The sequence below is a fragment of the Lacerta agilis genome, chromosome 2 (genome assembly GCF_009819535.1).
Source record: "Lacerta agilis isolate rLacAgi1 chromosome 2, rLacAgi1.pri, whole genome shotgun sequence".
NCBI lineage: Eukaryota > Metazoa > Chordata > Lepidosauria > Squamata > Lacertidae > Lacerta > Lacerta agilis.
In genome coordinates, this window is record NC_046313.1 from 33,240,824 (window position 1) to 33,260,715 (window position 19,892).

Here is a 19,892-nt window from a genome sequence, read left to right on the forward strand (position 1 = left end):
ATAGGTCATAGTCTCTATTTTGTTTGTTGCTTAAATTTCCATTTTGCAGAAGTGCTTATATGGACATTTCTGGATTTTGAGTATCTAGCTAAGAAACACCCAAAACTTGATATATATAAATTTTAAATGCAGTATAAGAACATAAGAAGAGCCTGCTGGATGAGGCCAATGGCCCATCTAAACCCAGCATCCTGTTCTCACAGTGGCCAACCAGATGCCCATGGGTAGCATGCAGCCAGGAACCAAGTATATAGTCTTACGTGACTGAATATTTTGGTTCTCAGAACCTCTGACAAAAAAGGAAATCTATGGACTGGGAATCCTTTTGAAGATTCACCGATGAAGAGCCATAGATCTGTACAAAGGGTTGATGTGGCAGTCCATTTCAAGAAGGGGTAGGGAACCTGGTGCCCTGCAGATGTTGCTGCTCTGCAACTCTCATTATCCCTGAAAATAAACCATGCTAACTGGAATGGATGGTAATTGGAACAAAACTTCCTGAGGGTCACAGGTTTAGCTCTCCTGATTATAAGGAAGTGGTAGCATGGTTTGCCAAGATTCTCCTCCCTCCCCCTTACTTAAATTATCAGGTTGTTGTTGTCTGCTCTCCTTAGTCCAGATCACCCCATTATTGGAGGTAAGGGCCAGTTCTTAACCAAACGACATCTAATTTTCAACAGACCGACCTACCAAACGACATCTAATTTTCAACAGACCGACCTCTTCCACAGAACACTTGGCTAATTTCAGCAGTTTGCTGCCCTCTACCGGAAAAGGGTGGTCCTAAAAACAAATATCTTAGCAGGAAATTGACAGCACCGACAACTGCAACTATGGTGGCGATATGCAGACTCAGTCACTTGAGGATGGGATGGACCTTATTGAGAAAAAACAAGGTAGGAAAGGATAGCTCAGCACCAGCACTATTTCCAATGCTCAAAGACATGTCAACCTAATTTGTAAACAACCAGTGTGTTTGGATAGCCAATGAACAACTAAACCATGGCATGGTAACACAGCAAATCAGTTGAACGTCTGAAGTGGGAAAGAAAATCCCTCTTCCCTTCTCGCTATTATGATTATTTGATAATTAGGGAATTGCCTTCCACATACATGTCCTGGGTGACCTACAGCCATGTCCTTCAAAGGCAGAAAAGAACGAACCAGTGTAGGTTTAAAATCACAAAATGAACACCTAAGGCAGGTAACTTTTCAATTAGCTGAAAAGGCGTGCTGAAACAAAAATGGTACCAGTTGTTTCTAGAAAGCATACATTTTGGGCACCTGCCATTATCTCAGCAGGAATGCTGCTCTATAGAATAGTGGCAGCTATACTGAAATCCCTGGTCTGAGTTACTGTAGGGCTGACTTTTGGTACCTTTGGAACTTTTAAAGACTAAGTCTCCTACAGAATACAGTATATAAGGGATATATAAGGGGAAAGTGCCTGGTAGCAGACTGACAGCCAATGCAAATCCCGCAAACAAGATGGTACCATACAAAAAGGATTCTACCAGAAGGACAGTGAAACAATTTGCCCACCAATGCTGCAGAGGGAGACCATGAAGATGAATGTAAAGCTGCAAATAAGCTGTTGTTCAGGTTCAAGAATCTAAATCCTGTACCGCAGAATTGTAAGAATTTGCAAAGTCTTAAGCAACTGATGTAGGCGGCTTCCTATAGAGTTCAATGGGGCTTACTTTCTAGTGACCATGTATACTTGGATCACAGCTTCAGCCATTTCCTGGGCTGGCTATTGTAGGACCCTGCGACCACCATTCAACTATCAGACTCTGCTGTCTTGAAGTTAAATGGAGTATTATTCATAGCTGCTGGCAGAAACAGGAAAGGCCAAATTTTATAGCGGGCTGCACAGGATGCAAACATTGTTCATTGCTGAATGCACCTAACTGAATTAGAAAAAAGTAGAAGTGAATACTAGACCCATCAAGGATATAGGGTCTCATAAAAATTGACCACGTTGCTACACTGGTATATTAAGCTGGAGCAAGTTTGGGAAAAGAGGAACTAGTGGACAGTAAAGCAAACAGACCAAGGGATAGAGGTACTCTGTGAACACTTGCAATCTCAATCAGACACAGAACATAGGCAGGTAAGTGTGTTAAATGTTTAGGGTTTTGATTGGGACATCTGGTGAATATTTTAAAGGATCATAACAGGGAATTGTATTATTTTCAGAAATCTCAGCAAGACCAGGTGAACACATAACTGGGATGAGCTCATGGTGGGAAAGGCTATTGAATTCTGTAGTGTAGATCAAAGTCACATGTGGAGAAAGAGGGAGAATCAGAGAGGCATTATGGAACCCAAGGTTCAAGAACTACAGTATATAAAAAGGGGCAAAAGCATGATGTAAGGGTGGGTGCGATTCTTTTGGATTTGGACCACCAAAGCTGTGGGTGCATATGGGACTCTGGGCTGACAGGTCAGCACTGCTACCTTGAATCTCTACTACCGGTATTTAAGAAATGCCTCGTGTTTCTTCTTTTAAATATTTGTGTGACTTTATTGTTTCAAATGTTTGTAATAAATTGTGTGAAACTTGTTTAAACCATAACCACATTTGTTCCAATTCCACTCTAAATCCAGTGAATGACCAAGGTCAGCAAAAAGGTGATAGGAAAGCTTTGTAAGAGCTTCCAGATCAAATTCTTGTAACTAATTGAAGTCTCCTAAAATTAAATTCCTACAAGATAAATGCAGAGGTTGGATGGGCCATCTGCCATGCATGATCTAGTTGAGATTCTTGCATTGTAGGCGGTTGGACTAGATGACCCCAGGGTACCTTCCACCTCTACAGTTCTATAATACAGACTATTCCTTTTTACTATTGATGAGTTTTCTGGTAAAACACAACTAATTCCTCTCTGCTACATAACTATAGCCTAGCACTGAGTAAGCATCACACCACCTAGCATGCATAGAGTGTGAAGCAGAGATTCACAACTTCTTTTCAGATCTATGTGGTTGCTCTGGCTAAGTAAAGGGTGTTGTAACTTACAGTTTGCCATATCAGACTTATGTTTAATTTGTTTGATATGGCCTAACCAAAAGTTACAAGTTAATTAAAGGCAATCTGTTCTGTCTCCGATATCCTTATCGAGGCTATATGGGTTGATTAAAAAGTGTTACACAAGACTAAAGGCCAATTCACTGTCGCTTTGAAATCTAAGTATTGCAGAAGCACAAAGTCACATTGGGCTTCTGATTTCCTCTATGCAGAAGGGTACAATAATGTCTAAAGCATTTCCTAGAAAATGCAAGGCAGTAATCAGAATACAAATTCAACAAGAAGTTGAAGCTCTAGTAGAAGATATATTCTAGTTAGCAAGCTGCACTGCATCAAGTATTTCAGAATCCTACAAATTGTGACATTGCAAGTTAGCTACCGCACATAAGGTAAAAAGACTATCACCCAATGTTTAGATGAAAGTTAAGCACAAGTGAAGTAATGGAAAATAAGGCTTTATTTTAAAAAAATTAAAGAAGAAAAACATGAAAATCATTCAGTGAACAATTCAGAGCACTCCCACCCTGGTTCCATTAAATGATTAGACTTAACGAGTAGTTAGTGGAGGTGGCACTTTAAATGTTGCTGAAACTTTGCCCCTCACAAAAGGGAAGAATGGAGCTCTAAGGGCCTCTCAGGTATCCTCAACACAATGACACAGTCATTAGGAATTCGAGAAAGAAAAGGTTTTAGCACATTTCCCCAAGTAAGAAGTGGCTGTTGCTGAAAGCTGTTCAGAAAAAAGGTTGATCCAGTTTAATTGAAATATGCAAGAAGAGCTAATAAACCCAGGACTTTCTTTGATGCAATCACAAGCTCTCAGTGAAATTTTCATCAGATGGGTAACTGTAAAACATGCATCCTTTTAAAATGCATAAAGTGCCTCCATTAACAAAAGCAGATGTTCTAATAAACAATACAGCATTAAGGACCAGAAAATAAAGTCTGAGCTAGAGATATATTGATTTGTAAAGCCCCTGTTGCTTAATTAGTGTTTAATAATGATCCTGGCTAGCTCCAGGGAGTCTTAATCTAGCCTTTATCTCATAAGTTTCTAGTTGTCATAGTTCTAAAAAAAGGCAAGTATTAGCCATTGGACTTTTAGGCAGCAACTTCAGGTCTAACTGCAGCTGGCATAATATAAACACTGCATTGGTTTTCAAAGAGGCACATTAAGGGGGGGAGTTTGTGAAAAGCAGTATCTTTAAAATAAGAGTTGTGATTTAAACAACAATCAGCTGTAAATTTTCTCTGCAATGATTATTTAGAAGCAATATTGCAGTTTTCATACTCTTGTCACCCCATCACAAAGGAATCATTAAACCAGAAGCTTGAAGTTATTTACTTCTGCTTGCAACCCTGGGCAAGTAGAGAATTCAGGATCCTTATTCCCAACCCACGGCTATCTGAATGATTGGTACTTAACAAAACCAATTTGCTTTCCTCCAGCATGACAGCTGCCTGGCTTCAACTCCGCAGAACAGGAATATAGTTGGCATCTGGCAAAACAATGAAAATGACAACACTGAAAGAGTGCAACCGAAAGGAGCTAGTCAGCTACACAAATGCAAGATGTACATTCCTATAAATAAAATCTACAACTTTTTTAAAAGAAAGAAAGCCCAAGTTTAATGTGGGTTTTTTCATCAGTTTAGGAGATCTGGAATAAAAATATTCCCTAGTACAGTAACAGAAGCAAATAGCATCTATAAATGAACAAATCCCACTTGTGGAAGATACACATTTAAAAAGGACACTGATTGTAGCTGAACACTGACATGTTCAGTTGCCTGTGGTTACTATTCCTAAAAAATGTAACTGGCTTAACCCTGAAATGCCAAGTATCCATCATTTTTTGATACAAAGAAAAAAGCCACCCAAGTTTGTGTTTTAATGGAAATATTTGATACAAGACAGAGAAAGTTAGCATACTTAGCCCCCAACTTCCAGATGAATTTTACTGATGAACTCAGTGAAGGTTTGTAATCCTAGTTTAAATAAATGTACATGGCTGAACAAATGTATCTGCATCCCGGTATGACAAACAGGAATTAGACTTCTAGGTAAAGATGACATTCCCTGCCAACCTGGTGCATAAAGGCCACACAGAATGTATAACACGAGTCTCCTTTTTCTAACACAGAAAGCAAAACAAATACACTTTCAATATTCTAAACCTCATGGTTGCAAGGAATACTTAACAGTACGAGCAGATTTTGCCAAATTCTGTTTGGCATGCTGAAGGTTATTGGTGCAATCCACAGTTGTCAAACAACGTAATAGCAGGAAGCAAGGCTAGAAAAGACATTAGCCCAAGATATTGAAAATGCTGCTGCCAATGAGTAAATATTAGGCTGACTCAGGCTGCTTCAAATGTTCTGGTCAATGTTATGATATCTATACTAGTCCTAATTCCTTTCCTGTTGCTGTTCATCTGCCTCCAGAGTTACGAGTTCTTGGGTACCAGGCCACAAAAAATTGGAACATAAAGTTATATGGATACGGCTTCCCAGGAAGTTGTAAAATCCAGGGGTATGCAAGGTAAATTCACACAAAATTACCTGGTTACTTTCATCTGCTATAAATTTTGGAAAACTGTGTGTTTGCTATGCATTTGGATACTTCTTAAGATATTGTAACCAAACTTTACATGATGGTTCCTGAGTTCAGACATCAGGTTCTCCTCAATGTTTGGATGCAATTTTGAATCAAGATAGTAGACTGAACCTTACAAATGATACTGATTTTAACTGCACTGACTGAGCAGCATCAGGTACAAGTCTGCTAGTATAACCTAAGTGTTTTAAGGAAAAAGAGCCTGGGAGAAAAGTTATGGGATACAGAAGGCAGCCATCCTTTTAACACATACTGTTGGCATTCACAAAAAATGATAGTTTTGTGCAAGTCTGGAGTTAAGGCTGGCAAGTGATATGTAGATCCCTGCCTGAGTGATATGGTAGTATTTTGGAAATGAATAATAAGTACTTTCACAATGCATCAGCCAGTACAGGCGCGGAGGAAGCTGCCCAGCTACCCGGGGCAGCAAACCTGTAAGCACTCGGGGGCGTGGTTTCGCTCCCAGCATGCATGCACAGTGTGTGTACGACACATGCATCAGACACACACTGTGCATTTGTGCTGGGAGTGGCGCGCCGCCGGTGGGCGAGCCCCAGGCAGGGTGGCTTTGCTCTGCGGCTTGCTCGGGGCATGCCCACCGGTGGCGCACAGCGCTCCATAGCAGTGCGCTGCCGATGGGCATTCCCCGAGCAAGCCCGTCTGGGGCTTGCCCGCCAGCAGCGTGCCGCTCCCAGTGTGCAGGCACAGCATATGACGTATACGTCGGATGCACGCTGCGCCTGTGCGCGGCTCACTGCCGGTGGGCGAACCCCGGACAGGCTTGCTCGGGGCCTGCTGGTGGCGCACAACACTCCGTAGCGGCGTGCTGCCAGCAGGAGAGCCCCGAGCAAGCCCATCCAAGGCTGGCCCGCCGCCAGCGTGCCGCTCCCAGTGCACAGGCGCAGCGTACGACACATGCGTCATACACACGCTGACGCGCAGCATTCCATAGCGGTGTGCAAGCCAGGGAGGGACGCCCAGAGTGTCACCCGCTCCAGGGTGGTACCCGGGGCTCCCTGCCCCCTTTGCCCCCCCTTCCTATGCCACTGAGCCAGTAGATGTGAATTCTCCCTAGGTTCCTGGTAATAGGGTAAGTAGAAAAACAAGAAGAGAATTGAGAAGCACACCCAATTAATCATTAAACTTGCTTTTAAGTGTTATTGGGGCATCAGACCTTTTCACTATGTTGCAGACCTTCAGAGTAGAGACTGTTGTGTATGGAGGTACAAGACCCATCTTAACACATAACACCCATCTCCATTAACAAAACAAAAAACAAAAAACCTTGAAGCAGCAACACATCCTGAAAGAATACAGCTACCTTAAGATATACACAACCACATCTTATTTCAAGACAAAACGCACACACGTAAAAATACCTGCCATATTACAGCAGCAGATACAAGTAGGAAGTTTATGGGCTGCAGAGAAGCAGTTCTTCATAAAATGGGATTTTTATTGTATTTTTTCAGACTCCATACACTCCATATAAAAAAGCTTTACCTTCATATAATGTTTCCAGAAGCTCCCACAGGGAGAGGTAAAAGAGGCAACTACAGCTTCTTCCATACCTACTTTTTCTGGGGCAAACTCACAAACCTATTACAAAATCCACCAGCTTTTCTTTAAAATAGAAAGCATATGTAATTGTGGAAATGGACTGCTGGTTCAGACATTACATATCTCACAAATCTTATTAGTCCATGGTTGGTTTGGTGTCATCAACAAATTAAGAACTACAAAAAGGTGCTTCTTACAGGGTGATCATTTTTTTACACAACAGAAGGGTCCTTAGTTGGATATAACTAACACAGTGTCTCTTCTTGTGCTCTAGTTAAAGGATCTGCTGACTTGTTACATGCAGCAGAGGTTACAGTTCTGACCTCCAGTTGTAGTGCATGAGAACTCAACTTGTAAACATATGACAATGTTGGAACAGGACACAGGCTTCCAGGAGCTACCTGCTTATTTTTAAGATTATGTTTTGAATAGATATTCCCCCTTTTCTTTTGCCGACTGCACAGAGTTGTGAGCCACAACACAGCCTCGCAGAGGGCGACATTGTCTTCTGATGTATAACAAATCTTGTTTGATGGAGTGCAGAAAGTTTTGAGAACATAGAAATCTCTAGTTTTCTCCTTTAGTAAGCAAGAAATCAGCAGGTATTGGCAAATAGAAGTTTGGATTTAAAAATAATAATAAAAAGGAGTGGTGAAGACTTGAGAAAGCTCCAAGAATACAGCTGATAAGAAGAATAGAAGACTGCTGGCTGGCTGCAACTGCCTTTAGATGTGTCTTGTTATCTTTCAGGGATGAGCACGGCTTCCACAAGATTCCCTAATCCTGTCAAAAATAACAACAAAAATAAAAACACAACTTCCTATCATGTCAGGGCATGCATCTTTTTAGCTTATGCAAGATAGCAGTAAAAAAAAACTTTTCATAGAGAATCTGATGCACCCTCAAGCTTCTTGGAAGTAGCTCCAGTTCTTCAATACATTAACTGCAGTGGAATCAGAAGTGGCTAGCCAATCATATGAATATCTGAGAAAAGTACTGACATAAATAGCTGGGAAAGAGCTTTTAATTACCCAACAATCCCCATCCTGCTAGCCTTCAGACACACAAGCAAAGGAGATGAGATGCCATCTTAAGATGTTTACCTCAGCCACAAGCCTTACCAAGAGCAGGACAACAGCTCTTCAGAGATCTACTTTTTTGTCTTAAAAGCAGAAACTCCTAAGCTTTATATCAACAGGATCCACCAATAGATACTATGGTCAGAATCCACCTGCTGCCTCTGAAGAATGACCCAGTGGAACAAGAGACACCATTTCTTTTCTTTTGTTACCTACCACCCACCACTGGAAGCTTACCAGGCATAAGCTCTGACCTACTATTTGAACATCAACATCTACAACACCGGAGATACATGAAGTCAAGGCTACAAAAAACCTGAGAAGTATCTTCCAAGATATGATTAGCTATTCAAGTCTCATTCCTCAGTTGCCAGCTCTAGCACTTAACACCCCTATACGCATGGAATCTGATTCTCTCTCCTCGAAGTAGAATTTTTATACCTCAACAACATTACCATTTTCAAGTTAAGGAGTTCTGAGTTGGACAAGCAATCAAAATGAATCAAAAGTGAAGAAATCTAGGCACTTTTGATAAATAGAAGTCCCAGTTTAGAGCATTAGAAATGAGCAAGGAGATATGTGGGGTAAGGTGGGTTACAAGCACATGGTGAAGCTGCCTCCCCTTATGGACAACTCCCTTATACTCTCCTTGTCTGCAATTAGAAGCCCAGCCCCACAGATCTGATGAGCTTCCATAATTTGTTTGGTCACCTGGAGGAGCTGCGCTCTTTGCTCACGCAGTCATCGTGGGAGCTTGTATCGCCATTCCCCATCATGCTGCATGTCCTTCGCTTTTTCCTTCTATGCATCATTCCTTCCGTCTCAGAGCTAGAATCACACTAAACAAGAAATGACAGTAATAAATCCTGACTATCAAAATAGCAATTCTGATCACCGATTAGTAATAATGTCTACATTGTCTGAGGAACAGCATTATTTCATGGTGACATCTGAAGTGATTAGGAGGCTCCTAGAATCTGAGCTGTTAAGAGGCTATTATAGTCCTATTTAGATGTCCAAAGATGGGGTAGAATGCAATTCTCATTTTTTAACATGATGGCTATACTTCTAGAACCTAGGCATTCCTGGAGGTGGAACCATATCAGTTGGGCTTTGGCCCAAGATTTGGAAATTAAGCCACTTCAGTATTCCTTGGTGGACAAACTGTGCCTGGAGACTGACTTTTTCAACTCTCCTAGATCTTACAGTGGCATATCACATGTACAAAATAAGAAGAAGAAATAACAAGCATAGCTCAATGGTGACTGAGTGTGCTCACTGCCCACAGAATGTTGCTGTCTATTCAAGAGGGGGGAAATGAAAAAGTGATGGTTGACCCTGAACAGGAACATCCCACACTGCCACCTTTTGCTGAAGATTCACTGACCATCAAAACCGTTTAGATCATCTGCAGGGGTTGGGGAATATAGAAACCATTCATATATGGGACCAGCACTAATGATGCAATCGTTTTTGCTAAAGCACACCACCTGAAAGTCAACATCCCCCATTCCAGAACTGTTGTCATACAATCCCACCCATGACTTGTCTTACAACATGTGGCATGTCTGATGTAGTAACATACCTCTGAATCAGAGTCTGAAGAACTGGAACTTGAAGAGCTGGACGAATCACTAGAACTATCAGAAGCAATGCCTGTTGATTCCTGTAAGTCAACAGAATCTGCTAGTGCAGCCAGCTCAGGATGTTCCTGTTTTAGGACCCTTGAAGACAAATTTTCAAGAAATAATTGTTGGCAAACAAACTAATGGATATACATGCAAATGGCAACATTATTATGCATTTTGCATCTTCAGCCCGTATGACATAACAGTCTATTTCACTAGCCAAATGCATCAGCTACAATTCCGGAGTCTGTGTTTATATGCAACTTGGAGCATTTATTAAAAGTAATTTAACAATATTGACTGGGGTTCTCATGTATCTAGGTAAAATAAGAAATGGGATACAGATGTTCTCAATTCCCAATAAGCTGCTTAAATGTGATCCAAATTCACTCAACAGTTCAAGCAGGCCTGTTCCCATCACAGTAACCATTGCAACTTTGAGCTTGCCAACAAAAATACCAGTTGCTGGAAACAACAGGAGAGGGCTATTGCCCTCTCCTGCTTGTAAGCTTCTCAAAAGGAATCTGAAAGGTGAAAATGAGAAACAAGATGTTGGACTAGATGGGCCTTTTCTTTTGATCAGCTCAAAGGAGAGCCAGATCAGACTATTCACATAGGTAATCTGAGAAATGAGTACTCACAACAGAGTGAGAATGCTTCTGTTTCTAGAATAACTATAGCTGCTGCTCAAAAACATCCTTTTTCACTATGATAATACATTTCAACTACTGAACTAGCATTTTTATTTCATAGTTGGTAATTGTATATTTAAACAAAGTGTTCAAATGCATTCCCTGTCTTAAACTATATGCTTTAAAACACAGTTGAGTCACCTTATTGAATCTTGAAATCCAGAAGCCTAATTCTCCTTCTGGACTCCATGCAAGATGTTGCTATTAGAAAGCCACAATCTTTTTCCAAAATGCAAAAACAAGTACACCTTCATCACTTCTGTCTTTCAGATATTCTGTCAAGCATCATTCCAGGCGTACTCGGGAAGCAACATTTAGCTTGTACCGCCAGCATCTGGGAAACCACAGAAGTAATGATCACATCTCTCACCTGTACCATTTTCTTGATAATTTTGGTCTTCCCCTTACTGTCTTGTGCCACACCACAGGGAAATTTGTACAGCTGGCAAAGTTCTGAGTGACAGCAATAGTTGTGTCAAGATTGAGAACTACATGCCACCAGCCACCTACAAATGCAACACCACATAAGGTTATAAACAACCAACTGAAGGAAGCACATTAACTATGCTATTTTAAAATGTAGGCTTGAAAATATGGAAGAGCATGTTTGAAACCCATGTCTCCTGTACAATACTCATTCTAATAATGTCTTGGGATAAACACAATGGTTTACAAATTTGGTCAAAAGTGGCAGCCACTTCTGCCTTAAAGGTTTGAGGAAAGGGAGAAATTTTTCACCTTTCTAAAAAGCAGTGAGAGGTTGGCAAGGCCCTCTGCAAAAGCTACTCCCCAAGTACTTTGTAATGTGCCAGAAACTCAGGGGTGGGGTCTTTTCTAAATCACTTCAGGCCAGGCTTTAGCAGACAACAAACACAAGTTGAGACTTTTCCTGCTTTTCATAGAGAACCCCAGTTCCTAGACAGTGGTCATCTTCACACATTGTGACAAACCATGCAGTGTTTAGCATGATGTGCATGAGTTGTGTGGCTCAGAATAATGTGACCCCTCCTCCCCATAGTCAAGAGGGCAACTTCAGCAGCATTTCATTTTACTTTCACAGGAACAGGAAAATGTTCTTAAAACCCTTGACTAGCTTAAAAAGCAAGTTTCAAAAACCAGGGTTTGAAGCTGGCTTGTTTTGGAACCAACAACCAACTTTGTTACAAGCTGCAATCCCTGGTCTTTACAACAGGACAAGCTGAGATAAGTGAAACTGAACAATGTCAAAATCTTCCTCCCTGACATGGAGGAGAGAGAAGTATGTAGACCAAAGGCTTACAACCATAAAAACAATAATGAAGAACAGTACAGTGGTACCACAGGTTACATACGCTTCAGGTTACAGACTCTGCTAACTCAGAAATAACACTTCAGGTTAAGAACTTTGCTTCAGGATAAGAACAGAAATCGTGCTCTGGCGGCACAGCGGCAGCGGAAGGTCCCATTAGCTAAAGTGTTGCTTCAGGTTAAGAACAGTTTCAGTTTAAGAACGGACCTCCAGAACGAATTAAGTATGTAAACAGAGGTACCACTGTATCCTACTGCATTATAAACAAACTGAAAAAGGAAAAAAAAAAACCTATGGTACTTTGGGAGGAAAGGCATTAATAAATAAAGCAAACCCATATATGGGAATGAAAATGAGTATTTTTGTCCCCAAATCAACCCTTGACTGATATCATGATGAAGAAAATTCAGAGCAGCAGAACATGACACTACATAAGAAGAGGAAAAGGGACTGCTTAGCAAACAATGGATGAAATAAAAGGGTTTCCGTATACTCCGGGACTGTTCACCTGATGAGCCATCCCTCTAGGACAGCCTTCCCCAACTTGGTGTCCTCCAAATATTTTACACTACAAATCTCATCAGTCCCAGCCAGCATGGCTGATGGTCAGGGCTGATCTGGACCTACTCCATATGTTCTCCACAGACAGAACATGCTATGCAGTCCAGTCCCTTGCAGATTTACCTGGAAGTACGCCTCACTGAGTTCAATAGGATTTAGTGTGTTCACTTACTTGGAAGTCCTACCAAACACGGTGAGACTTGCTTCCAAATAAATCTGTGGAGGGATGGGCTGTTAGCCACAGCATCCAATCAATATATCAAGTAAGACAAAAGTTGCAATGAACCTTAAATGATAAATGAAATGGAAGCACAATAGCTTGTTTTTTTATTTGGGATCTTATTGTTTCAACAAAATAAGACTATTGTATTTAAACAAAACTGTTTTGTTTTGGTTCAGTATGGTTTTAAAAGAACAAAGGAGTCACAGAAGAATGGAATTCTGTTTCCTCCACTGTTAGTGGCATACTTAATATGTAATCTATGTTGCACAGAAACTCTGTGTCAAATACCAGAGATCTATGTTTAAGCTGATTTTTTTATGATGAGAATATTAATTTCCCTCACATATGAAGCTATGATTAAAGACATGATCAATTGATTACATATACAGGTGAAACTCGAAAAATTAGAATATCATGGGAAAGTCCATTTATGTAAGCAATTGTTTTCATTAGCTACTGGAGTTTAATATATGAGATAGACTAATGACATGCAAAGCGAGATATGTCAAGCCTTTGCTTGTTATAATTGTGATGATTATGGCATGCAGCTGATGAAAACCCCAAAGTTGAAATTGTTAATTTGGGGATCTCATCAGCTGTACGCCATAATCATCACAATTATAACAAATAAAAGCTTGACATAATAATAATAATAATAATAATAATAATTTTGCATGTCATGAGCCTATCTCATATATTAGTTTCACCTTTTAAGTTGAATTACTGAAAGAAATGAACCTTTCCACAATATTCTAATTTTTCGAGTTTCACCTGTACACATTTTTTTATGAAAGCTATAAGCACCTAAGACAAAAACAGTTTATAAGGGAAACTGACAAGGCAACTCATGTTAACTGAAGACTAATATATTTCTGATACGGAATCAACAGTTCTACAAAGAAAATTGTCAACTGACCAAAAACCCTCCAAACACAAGAGACAGAGTCCTACTCCAGTCTGGTTATTACTTGACATCTGGCTCATGTCCTAGAAGTGTGCATTTAAAAGCCAAAAACCTGATCTGGTCCACAGATCACAGTACCAGTATTTGCTATTGGGTCAGCCCCAACCTGCCAGAGACCATAATACCCATGTACTTAAGTTTCTGAAATTAGAAGTTGGAAACAGAGGGGGGAAATTATTTCCTAAGGAACAAATTGAAATGAGGGCCTAAGTGTTTACTTCCCTGCTTCATATACCTTTTCTGGAGAGATGCAGGTTTGCACAGATGTGACAAGAGGTGCTAGGCCTTTTGTTAGAGATGCAACAAAAAAGTGATTTTAAGAAGCAAGATCAAGTGGAGTCCACTTGTCCACTTTCATTTTCTGCTTCCATTTCACTGTGGAAGTCTCAAAGCTGACAAATTCTCTCGCCTATTGTGCCAGTTAATCTGCCTGGAACTGAAAGGACATCATTCATGGGGCTTCCTCCCACTTCCTAATCTTCAAAGGTTTAGCACATCTCCATCTCGGTTGCCTTGCTAAAGTATACATTATTTCAGGATTACCTCCCATCAAATTTGCTATGCATCATTCTTGTTCCAACACACACAGCCTAACATAATGGAATCTACGAAGAACTCTTATGACACTTTGTTTCGCATCTGTCCAAGCTTGGATACTGCACCAGAAGTGTATCTTCTATAACTTCACACTTCAGCACAAAACTTAATAAATGCCCTTACCTGGTACAAAGACAGTCTCTCCTGGTTTTTGCACAATTTCCAAGGGTTTGAACTCAGAAGGCCAAGTGGGAAGCTGAGTCCTTGGATATATTACTCTGAACCAAGTGATGGCTTCATCTTGTTGGTTTCCTCCTTCCTCACGAGTCACTTTGATCAACTCTCTGGGAGTGCTGGTAGGGAAGAGGCACCAGCGCTTGTATCCTTGGACTAAGGAATTCCAGGCACTGGTTCCCAGAGGGTCAATGTGGATGCCTGTACCTGATCGAGGTGGACCCATCACAAACCATCTGCACAAAGGGAAAAACCCAGCAGGATTACAAACAACTCCGCTATTTTCCTTAACGTGTTTCTCAAAAGCAAGTGTTCTTTCCATTTCTAAAGCAGTCTGAGATAAGTTCGCTTTATCTTTTGTTTGTATTTGAGGAGACATGAAAGTAAAGATGAAAGAACAATAAAAATTACGCTGCTCTATACAAGTCAGACCATTAGTTCAGTATTGCCTAGGTTAACCAGCAGCTTTCTCCAAGCTCTCCAGAATCCTTTCCTAGCCTGCTATCCATTTAACTAGAAATTGCATTATTCCGCCTCCCATCCAAGACAAACCCTTCTTCAACCCATCTGGCTGAGTTATCCCAGAACCTGGGGAGACGTCTCCATAGAAATTTTACAAAGGCAATTAAAAAGTTGATGGCATATAAAAATTAAATTAAAATCTATGATTATGCCAGCATAATGTGAACTGCCCGACATCTACAGATAAAGGGCAGTATACAAATCTAATAAATAATAATAGTAAATAGTCAAAAAACCTACAGAAGGCAATTTTACCCAAATGAAGGACAGACGTTAGAATACCTTTTGAAAAAGGAAGGTGTAAGTGACTGGGGCATTGTAATTTGATTTCTCATATTGTATTGCAATTTGAAATTCTATGTAATGCAAATTGTAATATAGTAAAATACAGTAAAAGAAATAAAAGAAGAAACAAAAAAATCAATTGGAAATCATGTACCACCTAGCACAGTTCTGTGGGGGGCATGTTTGGGAACCAATGATCTGTACCATAATTTTGTTACTGAAATATGTTAACATGTTATGAGTGTGAAACTGTGGAAACCCCACCCCCCAAAAAAAGTAAGGAACCTGATTATCCTGAGATGTAGCTAAGAAAAGTATATATAAGCATAGGAAAATGCACTGCAAAGAATGTATGCCAAAACTGCGTAAATGATACACCAAAAAGGTGACAGTAGGAGGAAGAACATCTGGCAGTGGCATAGGAAGTACAAGGTCATTTCCATAAAATATGGGTCTTTTACGTCTCTCCATTTCTCATTAGCTCTTCCCTATTATGTTTTTTGTTAACTTTTAGTGAAAGTTCTGAAAAAACAACTCTGGCGCACCTATGCTGTATATGCAGGAAAAATGGAAAATGTTGGACCCCTGATGGACTGTGCATCTGTTTAAAAATCACTGCCTTTTGCTGTTTCTATCCCGAGGCATCAAATAACCAGTTTATACCTGTAAGGCGGCCTTCTCTTCTCGCCTGCATACTTGAACAGGTCATCTGTGAAAAACTTGGGCACCCTGTAATCCTCCAAGAGTTTTCTACGCTTTGGGTGCTCTCCATAGCTGCTATCAAATATATAGAGGGGGCTGTCATCCCGTGTAGTCTCCATGTATTCAATGTAATATTTCATTTTCATCTTGACAGAGTACCCATCATTGTCCTCCCCACACTTGAATTTCTGGTTCCTGTATTTGCGTTTCAAACGCTCCAGGGTCCATTTCTCTTGAGCTGGCCATCCTGCCTGAGCATTTAAGAGGACAACCGGCTTGTAAGGCTTCTCAAAACGTTCAATAAATTCTTCCACTGACAAATGGAGTGCATCTGCTCTTTCCACATTGTCCTGAAAGATGGATAAAGTGTTCTCAATGCAAGATAATATACATTTAATACTGCAGAATAATAGTGACCATGTTAAGTTCCACAGAACAAGTGCAGAGCAAGTCTTATACTGAATCAACCAGTCAATAAGAAATATACATTAAGCAGTCTTTAAAATCCTGCCACCCAAAAAAAGCTTCCTTAGTTCTACAAGGACCTAGACTTATCCAGGCAACCAACAGGCAGTGGATTTTATTCTGAATGCATCTAAATAATAGCACTATGTCATCAACACTTTTAAAAATATGTTTTTAAATGGCCAGATAATCTGATATGCTTAATGAAATACAAGAGATTCTAGTCCTTAACTGGTACCCTCAAGGAAAAACATTGTGTATGGTAATAATTATTTTAATATAATTTCTACAACACTTTAACAGTGCAACCATATACCGGTACATGTCAATTCAAATGGAAGCCCCATTGATGTCAGCAGGACTTACTCTCAGATAAACAAATACCAGAGGGTAGCCTCAGTGTACAAAGGATTTTAAAATATAGCAATAAAACTGACAATTACAGACCCCCCTTTAGATATGAAAGCTTCAAAACACTTAAATTTTGTTCTACAATGAAAACATGCAGTTCCAAATGATTCTATTCTTATTCCTCATTAAAATGAGACACAGCACTAACAATACCCTAATTGTTGAAAAGTATACCTGAATCATCACCATGAAGCAATGAGTGAAATCAAAGGGATAGAGAAAACATTGCAACTTAATCCAAAGGCACCCAAGATTCTTGCTACAGCTAAAAGTTATCTGTACAAATAGTGAAGTACTTGAATGGAAATTTCCATTTCTCTTCATGTCTAAATTGCTATGCATTAAGATATTACTTTGTGTTTCAACACACATCAACAGATTCCCCCCCCCCTACATTTATGTCATACAATAAAGGTTCCAAAGTTTCAAGATAACCAAGTTATGTCAAACAGTCAGATCTGTAAACATCTGCAACACATGAAGCCTGATCATATGGAGATTTGCTCAGAAGCACCACCAAGTTCAATGTGCAGAGGATTGCACCTTGGAATAATTTTATGGTTCATAATATTCTTGGAAACAGACTATTTTTGGTGTGCTTATGATTTGAATTTCAAATGGATGCTTTCCACTCCGAGAGTAGAGTTACAGATACAAAAAATAGAACGAGACAAGTAGCCTTAGATTCATGTTTCCTTGATATCTACACACTGTAAAGATGACACAGGATTCTATGTCGCATAAGGAAATTTGTCACCATGAGCCTTTGAAAATTGTTTCCCTTATTCAGTGTTAGAAACTCAGATATATACACTAGGCGGCAAATGACTCCTTAAACCAGGATTACAGTCGCCCAAACAGAATGTCTAGCTGCCAATTCTGTGCCAGACAACTCAACAGTTGTATTTTTCAGTAAGACTTTTTGATTCTTAAAATGCATTCTAACTGTGCAGATAAAATAAAATGGATAGAATTTAACTGGATGTGTTGCTAGTGTGTGAAGACAGTCAAGATCCAAGGATCACCAGGCTTGACATCAGGTGCCATCCTGGTACCTGGGCATCTTCACTTGGTCACAACTGTTCTTGGCACCTGGCGAATTTAAAATGCTGTATACAACAAGTTCTACTTTGTGTCACTTCTCTTCCAAGACTATTGAGACAAGATTTATAGAGTTTCTTGAGAATACGGATGTTCTTGAGTTAACCACTGATTTATTTCCAGATCTCCAGCAACAAGTGTTCTACCACTTTTCACAGCATACACTCATAAACTCACCCTCTCTGGGTCATTGCACCATATAAAATAAAGAACCATGGTTGGCAGGACAGTCCCAAACAACTTTCTGCTCCCAGTGTGTGTTCTGAAGACACATAGCTGCAGCTATGGAGGTCTAGCCATTGCCTCAACAGACACTGCCTGGCAACCACTTATATGCCACCTTAGGTTCCACGGTCAGAGAAAGCAGGACAAAAATGGAAGAAAATATGGAAAGAGCAGCTACTTATGCTCTTGCAAAGTACTTTTTAAAAAATGCCAATGGGAAAAACCTCAAATCTACAGCAACAGTTGCACTGACAAGGCTAAAGCCTTATCCCCATTTACGTGAAAGTAGACCCCACTGAACAACATACAGTAGCTTGCTTCTGAGCTGACATCTACAGTATCAGCTTGTGACACCGAGTTAAGTGAAGCATGCAAGTGCATACAAGCAGTCTCTGGTATTGCGGGTTCCAGTCCAGGAAACTTCACACCACAACACACCTTAGTCTTCAATGGATCACAAGACTTCTGCTTTCCCCATACCTATATACATATTATATACAGTTTATATGTGCACTCCCTATGTTGTTTTATTATGACCCAAAAGGAAAACGGGCACGCATTCACGGGGTGGCTGCTGTGGGTTAAGCCCCTTCGCCCCTTGGTAGGACTGGCACCTGCCTAACCTTGCCTGGTTTCACGCAGGATCCGGCCTTGAACCTCTCCCCGACTCCCTGCGCCCCACAGCCCTTCTCCCGCCATTTTCCTGCCCCTTTTCACCTCCCCGCGCCCGCTTCACCTTGCAAGCTGCCGGGCTAAGCGGGAAGCTCTCGCAGTAGTTGTGCCGGGTCCAGTCCAGGGAGTCCTTGAGCTCCGGCCGGGCGCTCCGCTTCGCCTCGCGGATGCGCTTCTTGCTCTTGTGGTTCATGCTCCCGCTGCCGGCGCCTTCGCCGCCGCCGCCTCCTCCTTCGTCCGCCGTCTCTTCAGGCTACGTATTCGCCGCGGAGACACCCTGGCCCCAAGGAGCAGCGCCCCACAGCTTCCAGAAACCTCACGCCCGCGCCTCCTTGCTCAGCCGCCAAACGCCGCTGCCTCCTCAGCTCCTCAGCCTCCAGGCATCGACCCTTCCCATTGGCCGGCGCTTCTCGGCCTCCCGCGCGCAGGCAGCGCCGATTGGCTGACTCTGGCAGCGGAAAGAGGGCACCGAGAGGGGAGGATTGGAGGAGGCGGAGGAAGGGCCTCCGCCTCCGCCGCCATCTTGAGAAGTCAATCGCCCACCTTCGAGGGGGTGCGTCGCCGCAGAGAAATCTGCAAAAGTTGTGGCAGGCTCTTGCCATTGTTGTTTTTCAATTTAAAAAACAAAACAGAACTGCACTGCCGTTTAGGGAGGAATGGTGCATAAGATGTGGCTGGCTGGGGTGACTCAGAAAGTCCATTCCCAAATGTCAGTTGGATTGTAAGAGAGGAGAGGCTGAAAGAAGAGAAACAATCACACAGCCATGTGGCACCGTGAAGACTTAATCCTAACGCATAAGGTTTCGTGGACTCGAGATTCCTCAGATGCACCGTGAAGCGGCCTTGAGGTCACGAAAGCTTTTGCCCCAATGCAAGTGTTCATAAGAGGACACACAACTCTTTGGGTAGTATTCAACTGAGGGTAGACCCACTGAAATGCAAGAACAATTTAATTCCAAGTTAAATTTCAATAGGTGTACTCTGAGTAGAACTTCGTTTTTGCTACACGACAGTTACCCCTTCCAGGAAAGAAAGAGACGCATTAAAGGCGGCAACCATCGCTTGAGGAGATGGTTAAACAATGCATGTTTAATCA

At 41.2% G+C, this 19,892-nt stretch overlaps 1 protein-coding gene across 1 annotated transcript; it reads right to left on the reverse strand.

The window, feature by feature from the left end:
* Nucleotides 1-7,079: 7,079 nt before the first annotated feature.
* On the reverse strand, nt 7,080-19,138 carry JMJD6 (jumonji domain containing 6, arginine demethylase and lysine hydroxylase). Its single transcript, XM_033139421.1, has 7 exons — nt 18,861-19,138; nt 15,884-16,272; nt 14,363-14,649; nt 10,977-11,112; nt 9,872-10,010; nt 8,998-9,125; nt 7,080-7,990 (listed from the first exon to the last, which is right to left on the reverse strand). The coding sequence occupies exons 1-7, from the start codon at nt 18,987-18,989 to the stop codon at nt 7,954-7,956; spliced, it is 1,245 nt and encodes a 414-aa protein (XP_032995312.1). The 5' UTR covers nt 18,990-19,138; the 3' UTR covers nt 7,080-7,953.
* Nucleotides 19,139-19,892: the final 754 nt, after the last annotated feature.

Bases quoted from the DNA above. Each gene is read 5' to 3' on its own strand.
- JMJD6 (XM_033139421.1), bottom strand. From the start codon at position 18,989: ATGAACCACAAGAGCAAGAAGCGCATCCGCGAGGCGAAGCGGAGCGCC. The intron at 14,650-15,883 runs GTATAAACTGGT...CCCTTTGTGCAG, and splicing joins AAGAGAAGGCCGCCTTACAG to ATGGTTTGTGATGGGTCCAC. The intron at 7,991-8,997 runs GTGACCAAACAA...TATTTTTGACAG, and splicing joins AAAGAGCGCAGCTCCTCCAG to GATTAGGGAATCTTGTGGAA.